General features: G+C 41.0%; 2 protein-coding genes across 2 annotated transcripts; both read left to right on the top strand.

The window, feature by feature from the left end:
• Window positions 1-3,123: 3,123 nt before the first annotated feature.
• On the top strand, window positions 3,124-4,318 carry szl (sizzled). Its single transcript, XM_008276113.1, has 4 exons — window positions 3,124-3,404; window positions 3,532-3,698; window positions 3,806-3,898; window positions 4,008-4,318. The coding sequence occupies exons 1-4, from the start codon at window positions 3,124-3,126 to the stop codon at window positions 4,316-4,318; spliced, it is 852 nt and encodes a 283-aa protein (XP_008274335.1).
• Window positions 4,319-5,759: 1,441 nt separating this feature from the next.
• Window positions 5,760-7,155, top strand: LOC103353258 (prolactin-like). The gene is made up of 5 exons (XM_008276137.1): window positions 5,760-5,769; window positions 5,851-6,029; window positions 6,191-6,292; window positions 6,428-6,613; window positions 6,946-7,155. The coding sequence occupies exons 1-5, from the start codon at window positions 5,760-5,762 to the stop codon at window positions 7,153-7,155; spliced, it is 687 nt and encodes a 228-aa protein (XP_008274359.1).
• The last annotated feature ends 2,267 nt before the right edge of the window (window positions 7,156-9,422 follow it).

Raw genomic sequence — 9,422 nt, 5'->3', positions numbered from 1 at the left:
GGGAGGAGACAGCTTTTATCTGAGGTTGTTGTGCTGTGAGGGAGCCCCACTCAGACACCCAGTCCCCCTCCTTTTCTTCCCAAACACGCCTTTGTCTTTGATGTACTGTATGTCTCAGGTGTTTGCTCTACTGTCCCACTCTGCCAGTCAAAACTGTTCTATAGAGAGAACAATACCACAAACACCATTTATATTGTGCTTTTCAAATGATGGTGGGAAAAAACCTAAGCATCTACAAACAGACGTCTACTCTACCTGGATGTTGAGGCATTAAGACTTGAGTTGATAAGGTTATGATATATTGTGTTGATTGCTGCACATGTAGTCTTGCTTTTCTGCTGTTTGGTTTGGAACAGACTTTCAACTTCCGAATAAACTCTACAGTATTATAGAAATACTATGTATTGTCTTCACTTCAACTTACTATTCATCAGAAATAGATTTAAACAATACTTTTACTAAATTGCCAGCAAAATCTCGCACAGTGCTACAGCTGAAACTGAACATGGAAAGAAACCTGCAGGAGCTGTGACGGAGACGTTAGCATGTACAAGGATGGCAGTGCCAAAACATAACCCGTAGAAGCTAGAAGCTGAGTCCTCATTAGCAGATTTCTGAAGTTGTACTGGTGGCTTGCAAGATCATGGTAGTCTTATTTTTATATTTCATCCTGAGATTGATCACGTTGCGGGGTGATCTTTGTGTTGCAACTTTAAGCTATAGTGTCTGTTCTGCCGTTTATCCAGGTTCTTTGTGGTGTTTGCATTGTTACCATGACAGACCTGTGGCTGTGGATCGTATTTGGAGATTTCTTACTTAAAAGACCATGAGGCATTTTTTCTAAATCATTTGTTTGTTTCATGTGGCTTATTAAAATCAAACACTGCCTTGTCCAGATTGTATTTGACAGACAGGTGTCCAACCAGTAAAAGCTCATACTCAGTAGCTTAAGAGAAGACTTACTCTAATTCACAAATGAAAACAAACATGATATATGTTAGACATGACATAAACTATATTTTAGTAGGGATTTCTCTCGAAGCACAGATCTTGGTGAAACATTTGGCAATGATATATCAGAAGAACTGAACTGTAAAGTCCAACAACCATGAAGAGTAGTGTGTTGTTGAGGTGGTCCACAAACACAGTGACAGTGTAGAGATGTTAGATACCCTGCATTTTACAAAAATGTGAGTTGATAGTGTGTACTTTTCCTAAATTTCCTAAATCCTGTGAATATGTTGCCTTTGAGCATCTCCACTGAATATATTTAAATCCCAGGTATAATAAGGTAGTTGTTGGTGTTGGAGGAGAATCGTCTAGGCTACATTGCCTACTGGTCTTTTTGAGAGACAGGTGCCCAACCATTTAGCTCACCACACTATCACCTTCTCATTAACTGTGGTAGGGCCAGGCAACACATTACCAAGACAGACACAGTGTCTACAGAGCAGCCATTAGGCCCAACAACAGACCCCTGCTGGGCTCCTGGCAGGGGGAGCTTGTTAAATGTGTGGACCTATTGTTCTCCCAAATTGGCCTGTGACTGTAATTGCCCAGTTAGTCCCCTCTTAGGGGCTACGCTCGTCTACCCGAACTGGAACCAGCCTCCGCTCATCAGATCAGGCTGTAAAAGTTGGCTGTGCTGGGGCCAGTGGAGGGCTCTGCCTTGTTGCTTGTGCATTGTCCTGGTCTGGTATACTGCTACAGAAAGGAGAGTATGGCCGAATCAGACTGGACTTTACTTTGGCATCTCTTGAGCCACAATGACCCTAAAAGGCTCGAGGGAATAGAAACCTCTGATTCATGAGGGAAAGTCTTAAAAAGGCCCAAAGGCATCCCTCTCAGATAATCATCTAAATGTGGAGGCAGACGACGTCCAAACAAATACGCTTTAATGTGGCTCCTAAATACATGAGACTGAAAGAACGAGACAAATGAGTGTCTGTACCTCTGATCTGCATCTGAGAACAAGATGTCTTATCTGTTGAATGGGATGTTAGCATGTTATTTCTGCATGGCAGCAGCAGATGTTGCTCTGTTATTTATATGTAAACAGAACACAGAAACACCTTAGTTTAATATCTTTTGTCAAAGTATTGTTTTTCAGTTCAGATTTTGTCTAAAGAAACTGCATGGTTATATTCTTTTTAAAAAAAAGAACATCTAAAGCTTCATACTGAAATTGCATCAACTCATTCTAGCCATATCACAGATCTTGTGCCATCGTGTGAGCACCGTGTACAGTAACTAGTGAGGCAGAAAGGTCCTTGCTGGTGTTGCATTTTACAGACAAACAAAAGAGGTAGACTAATAGTATTTTGCATGTGGATTTGAGTTTGTGTTATTGGCACATCAAAGCCAGGTATGCCACAAGAGACGCTGCTTTGCTAATGAGAAGTGGAGGCTGCGACGATGAAGCCCTCCAATTAGGAAGCAGGGACACATGAAAGAGGCTCGCAGTATGAAGGAGACTGTCTGTCTACAAAAACCTCAGGAGGAACTTTCAGAGATGCAGAGCCTCTTTGGGGGATTTTTGCTTTGCATATCAGCCGATGCAAATAATAAAAAAGAAATTGTTAGATCATTGTGTTATTTTTTTTTTTTACGTCTTTTGCTCAAAGCTGATATAATGTTGAGCTGGACATAATAATAAACAAACTCAGCATTTTTGTTGTAGTTTGTGAACACAGTGATGATTGCATAGTTCGCCGCATATACTTCAGAGTTTAGTTCTTTGCCATGAAGTGTTGACATTTTTTTTTTTTTTACCTCCTGGACCTATGAGAGCAAATGAAGGAGCTTGTATGGAGGGTCGTTCCTCAGTGAAAGCTGCCCATCGTCCCCCCTCCCTCCCCCCTAGCTCACACACCCTCCATCTGCCCCCCCTCTGTCTGCAGTCATCACAAAACAAGACGATGTCTCCAAACGCATTGTCTCTGCGTCTTTGATAGGTAGTTGATAACAGACTTCCAGGCTGATGGGGCTGGCTGATGCAGCTGTATATAAAGGAAGCCACATCAGTTGGAAAAAGCCATTCAAGACAGCAGAGACTGACGACAAGCAGCCTCAGAAGTTTTTCCATTTACCTTGCGGACTCTGAATTTTCCCCAACTTTTCACTATGGCTGTGTTCTTCGCTGTGACTTTCCTGGCTTTGGCATGTCCTTTACTGGCATTTGACATGGGCCAGTCCACACGTTGCGTCACCATCCCCAACCAGATGAAGGTCTGCAAAGACATTGGATACTCAGAGATGCGGCTTCCCAACTTTTTGGGCCACAGTAACCTGGAAGGGGAAGTGGTGCCACGTTCAGAGGACTGGAGGCCCCTGTTGCAGACCGGCTGCCACCCTCAAGCCCAGGCCTTCCTCTGCTCCCTCATTGCTCCTGTCTGTCTTGATACGTAAGTAGGCTTTTTTGTTGTTTTTTCTTTCTGAAATTGTTACCTTTGTAAAACAACTGACTATATTTTTATTTTGATTGCAGTTATTGTTAGCCATCATCTAACGTTTTCTCTTCCTTTCCATCAGTTTTATCCAGCCCTGCCGGAGTCTGTGTCTGACAGTGAGGCAAAGTTGTGCCCCAGTGCTTGCCTGCCAGGGACACCCATGGCCTGAGGCTCTTGACTGTGACCGCTTCCCTGCTGAGGAAGACATGTGTCTCTCTCCCCATGCAAAATTCAGCCACTTTGCTAAAGGTAAAGGCAAATTATTAAGATGTTATTTTACTTCACTGTCATCCAATTGGAAACATTGACTACCATGTGCTTCAGTTGCATTAAACGATGCTTAATCTTATTCACAGGCTTACCTAAACCTGCCTGCCAACACTGTCCTTCTGTGGAGGAGGCTCCTGCAATGAAAACAGTCCTGGATGCTTTTTGTCACCACCACTTTGGTATGTATTAAAATTATTTCACAAAGCTAATCTGCAATGTATTTTCCTTTTTAGCATCACAAATGTCAATTTTTCTCATGCTAATTATTTTTTTCCCTCTTCTCCACAGCCGTGACAGCCAAACTTCATCGCCTTCGCATCTCCACAGGAGAGCCAGAATTCGTGATCGAGGGCCGCGTTGAGTTCATCCGTCAGGGACCTTTGTTGCCTTACGACACCCGGCATCTTCTCCAGCAGTGGCTCCTCATCAACCGTGCATGTGCTAGTGGTCTTGTGCGTCCTGGGCGGTCGCAGCTTTACGTGCTGACCGGTTCCGTGCAGCCTGACGGCAAGCTTGCTCTAACTCGTGTCTTCCCTTGGCACAGAAAGGACACAAACATTGCACTGGCCACTCGCAAGTGGAAGCACCACAGATGTTGAATGGACATGAAAAAAACTGGAGCTCTGAATCTGTGTTTGGTAGTGTAAAATCACATAAGGGTATAATTCCTCACTTAAAAAGCACATAATTTAGGATGAAATCAAGGGGGAATATTGAGAAAAAGAGCAAATTTTAAGGGGCTTTTTGTAGAGAAAGATAAATAAGAACAGATGAATTTATAACACTCTTTGTTCCCTTTAGCAGCTCATTATCTCATGTCTGCTGTCTTAGCACACAGTAATAGGATGCACTCAAACCTGTACATAGTATATAATAAATGTAAATTGATGGTAGATTCTATTTTCTATAAGGATAATGGTGTATTTATAACATCTTTTTTTAATGTGTGTGTTTTGTGAAAAAGATGACAATAAAATAATTGTTGATTGAAACTATTTTTCTGGGTTTTTCTGTTCCATATTTCTTAACCTTTTGCATTTATTTATTTCTATGCTTATCAGTGGTTTCACTAAGGTGGTACACTAATGGAGAAATGCAGCACTGGTTTACTATTGTGGTACCATTGCAAGTACTAAAAGGGTGCAGAGACAAAGTATTATGTATTGTAGAAAAAAAAAAAACATGCGTGCATTAACGTCAATGTGGATTTTTCTCTTTTTCTGCCTGAAAAGTGGCTCTGCGTAAGAAGTCAAATTGAAATGACTCATGACTGTATTCACAGCAGGCTGTGTAGCACTAATGAGAAGATAAATCACTCGCTTTACATTTGAATAGCCTCGTTTTTACTACCAGGCTGAGCAGACCTTGCTAGGGCTGCTGGACAATACTTCTTTTTATTTACCATTCAGTTTTCTGTTGTAGCCTTCACTGATGATGTCTTGGAGGTTCAAATAAATGCTGAATGTTTGAACATTGTTAGCGGCCCCAGTGAGCGCTAGTTATCTCAAATGTATGAGTTTGTTTTCCCCTGGGCATAGTTGAGTTGCAGTGAAGTCCTAGCATCATTACTCCATATAGTTTAATAACTGTATCAGACTCTTGATGTGATGTGATGCTACAGCATTAGAACAGTATTGGGACTTTTGAATGAATCATTTATTTCAACATAAGGTTGAATGTAAACAGCTGGAAACCCTGTATTGTCTATTTCTTTCCTAATACACTTCAGAGAAACGTATTTGGCCTACTTATGAATCACAACAAATTAAATTTTTATGCATCTAGTACTTTAAATTGCCAAATTGCCAAAGCCATTCTGCAGCGTATAGTGCTTTTTCTGCCTCGGTTAATTTTGTCTGCTCTTGGCTGAGCATTTAACTAGACATAGCGTGTGACATAGAGAGACATGTTTTTTTAGCCTCTGCAAACGGATTTGTTTAATCAGCAACGTCATCATTATTAATTTCAGCCTATGCAAGAATAACTCTGATGGCAAAGAACTGTACTCATCATCCGGTTCTCTACTACAAGAAGGAAATCATGAAACAAGGTAAGATGGCAAAAACAGTCGAGTTAAATGTAGTTGTGAATTTTGCTGACTTACATGTTTTGTTTTTTTTTCCTCCTCCAGTTTGGTTTGTCGTCCTCATACTGGCATACATAAACCTTTCCATGAGGGTTGGCACTGCCCCGATCTGTGGCTATGGGCAGGATGGATGCCAGGTCCTTTCCCTGGCAGATATCTTTGACAGGGTCATACAACAGTCCTCAAGAATGCATGGCATCTCCAGTGACCTGCACTCTCAATTTGTGAGTTTTTTCATGCTTGACATTCCTCATCCATCACCATCCATCACCCCTTGTCTGCCATTTATTCACCATCAATCACCCTCGTTGGAGTTGACTTCTTTTTTTTTTTTTTTCCAACCTCTGGCATCACAGTGTGGTTGTATATGTTTTAATCTACACAGGAGCAATATTTCTTTCCTAACAAGAACCTCATAGGAAAACAGAGGTGCCACACATACGGGATACTAACACCAGATGACAAAGAGAATGCACAAAGATTCGGGGTGAGTGTTAATATTACACACACGTGGCGATGCATGCGCAGAAGTGATGTCAAAAAATATAGCAGAACAATTCTTGCACGATGCCTGGGCTGTGGCTTTACCACCAAATTATTTAAGCCCTCCTTTCACGTGCAGAGACAGGAACTGACAGAGGTGATTCTCATGCTGCTTGGGGCCTGGAGTGACCCCCTGTCACAACTCTACTGGAGCATGTCTCAGGATCAGAACCAAGACTTCAACCACTACACCTCTAACAAGGCGCTGGAGATCACCGACATGGTGCAGGAGCTGAGAGATGGAGTGACAAAAATGGCTGAGAAGGTAAAGATCCACTTATGGTTTCTGTGCTTATAGATGTGATTATATAAATTTTTTTTTTTTTTATAGTTTAAGAATAAGAATTCAGAAGGCTTTCTTTGCCTGTAATGGGTCGCACTGCAGTTAGAAATCCCTGCACATCTGATATAGTTTATTTTTAATGTGCTGGGAGGAATTATTCAATAGAAATGGCAAATTGGCACTGTTCGTGAGGTATGTTATGTGTGTTCTCAAAACTCAGCAGAATTTTCATTTTCAGTTACCCACGTAAATTCATCATCTTTGAGCACTCCTTGAAGGAGCTAATGTATTAACTTTGATTCTGTCCACCTCAGATGAAGTTAGAGGGACTGCTTGGGAACACTGTGGGCTACATCTCTCCAGAGAGTTTGGTTCCCTCTTCTGCCTTTTCTTTCTACAAACGGGGAGAGCTGGACTCAGTGGACCATCATGACCTACTCTACTGCTTCCGCAGAGACTCCAACAAAGTCAAAAATTATCTCCGTATCCTGAAATGCACCACCCTTCCGGGGCTGGACTGCTGATACTGAAGTGATAGCAAAGCCGAGTGAGGTATATTCAACATTTGACTCGAAAAAGTCTGTTATCTGCTTTTAACTGTGCTTTATGTTCTTACTGTAGATGCTTAAATTCCTGATGCATTTCACTTGTCCCCTTGCACTATTGTTGGTATAGCTAAATAAGTAATTATGCTTTTGAGCATAGCGCATAAAAAGTTCAAAAATAATAAATAAAAAAATGTTTCCTCATGATCTATTTTGGTCATTTTCTTTTCAATGGGAAGCCATATTTATAGAGATGCTAAATGGTATTATCGTAGAGTGTTCATTAGCATGAAAATTAGAATAAGCAATGTGGAGATCATGATTTATTGAAACGCTTTATTTACAGTTATTATTTTCAATCAAGATCATGAAAAAAAAAATATTTACAAAATATACCCAGTGAAATATGACCTCCAAAAGGATTATAAACAGAGTATTAGTGTAAAGCTCACCAAAACATGAAGTATAAAAAAATAAAAAGCTTGATATGCAAATGGAAGTAAATGAAGTGACTCATTTGGGCCTTTAAGTGATTGCAATTACAATTGAAGAGTGCAGAATTTTTCCTGGAAAGACTTGTCAGTGTAACAACCGTGAAATTGCTCACTGGAGCCTGTGAAATGCAATAAGATAACCACTGACCAAGCAGTTGAGCCTATTTACATTCATGATGTAACAAAACGTGGCATGCATTCAGAGTAAAGTTAATATTATCAGTGTTAGTCTTCACAGATGGTGTATTCCATCCACATACTTCTAACATCTTTCCAGCATTGCAGTCTTTTAGAGGGTTTTGGGGATCTAAGAAAGTCACTTTTACTATCCACTCGTTTTGGCCTCTCATGTGTCCCGGGTACCCTTCTGTGCTGGCGATCGCTCTGTTTTTGTATCAGTGTGATTTTGCGATGGTTCTTCCTCTTCCTGAGCGAGACCTCGGGCCATGAGCTCATCCATTGGGGAGCGATTGTTGTGGACCTCCTTCTCCCTGCAGTTTCTCCACTTCATGCGGCGGTTCTGAAACCAGATCTTTACCTGAAGGAACAGGAGAGTGGAAAAACATTTTAGTTCAGCTTGTTCACTCAGTTTGTTTTAGCTGTGCCAGTCACGTAGCTCTCAGGATAACAATATCGAGCTGTCTGTGCAGTACTTTGACTGACAGACTGAAGTATCTGGAAAATGTAATGTCATGAAGTTTTGTTAAGACAATTATGGCACACCGAGGAAAAATACTCTTGACTTGATGCCTTTATTTTACCTCCAGTTCCTCTCACTTATTCTGTAAAATATGGTGATTTTCTGACTTTTTATTTAGCTCCACCATAATTTTCGCAGTGGCAACAAATTTTCAGATGCTCCTGTATCTGTGTACACCTAATGTAGCTACTGTCACAGCTGTAGGCATATATTCATGAGGAAAATAATATGTAATTCCAATTTTAATTACCTGTGACTCCTTTAGACTGAGATCAGCTGCCAGTTTGTTCCTGTCTGTTTTGCTGATGTACTTCTGTCTCCGAAAGGTTCTCTCCAGCTCCTTCCTCTGTTCTTCAGAGAACACCGCCCTCCTAAGGATTCCTCTTCGTGATTTAGGACTTATGTTAGCAGACCACATTTGAATATTGGCTCCCTCTGAAAAATATATTGCAACAAAAACAATATGCGGATGTGAGTGTGTTGACCAGAGTTTCAGTGTCATCTAAACGTCTTGGATGTTCAGTGGATCATTGGTTAGTGCAGCAATTAAAAATGGTTCCTTTCTGCCACGAGGTCTTACCATCACAACATCAAGTGTAGCTTCATGAAAAAGTGGAGAGGTGGTGTGCAGTGAATGGAAAATAAGCAGCTACATTAATCGTTATTATGTCCGGATTTGTATATTTTTAACTTAAAGACTCAAAATCTGATTCAGTCCCTTGTCAGTGTGTATCTAACAACCGTCCCACATTTCCTACATTTTTAAACCACGATGATGGCTGTTTTGGTCACACTCACTTTATCACTCACTTTTGATTTCTCTCCTTCTGTTTGTCCAATTTAACAAAGTGGGGGTGACTAAAGAGAATAGAAAGCCGCTTCAACTGAGAAAAAAAGGGATTTGGTGACCTGTGAGGACCAATCCCACGCTGCTTCACTCACAGGTGCACGCACAACAAAAGTCAAGTGGAACAATTTATCCAATCTATTCAACGTTGGCTTTTTAATCTGTACGACAAATCTGCACATAGACCACCTCTACAGAGCACAAA

This window comes from Stegastes partitus, unplaced genomic scaffold (assembly GCF_000690725.1).
Source record: "Stegastes partitus isolate 25-593 unplaced genomic scaffold, Stegastes_partitus-1.0.2 Scaffold65, whole genome shotgun sequence".
In the NCBI taxonomy this organism is placed as follows: Eukaryota; Metazoa; Chordata; class Actinopteri; family Pomacentridae; genus Stegastes; species Stegastes partitus.
The sequence above is the reverse complement of the archived record's forward strand: the minus strand, read 5'-3'. Positions and strand labels throughout refer to the sequence as shown.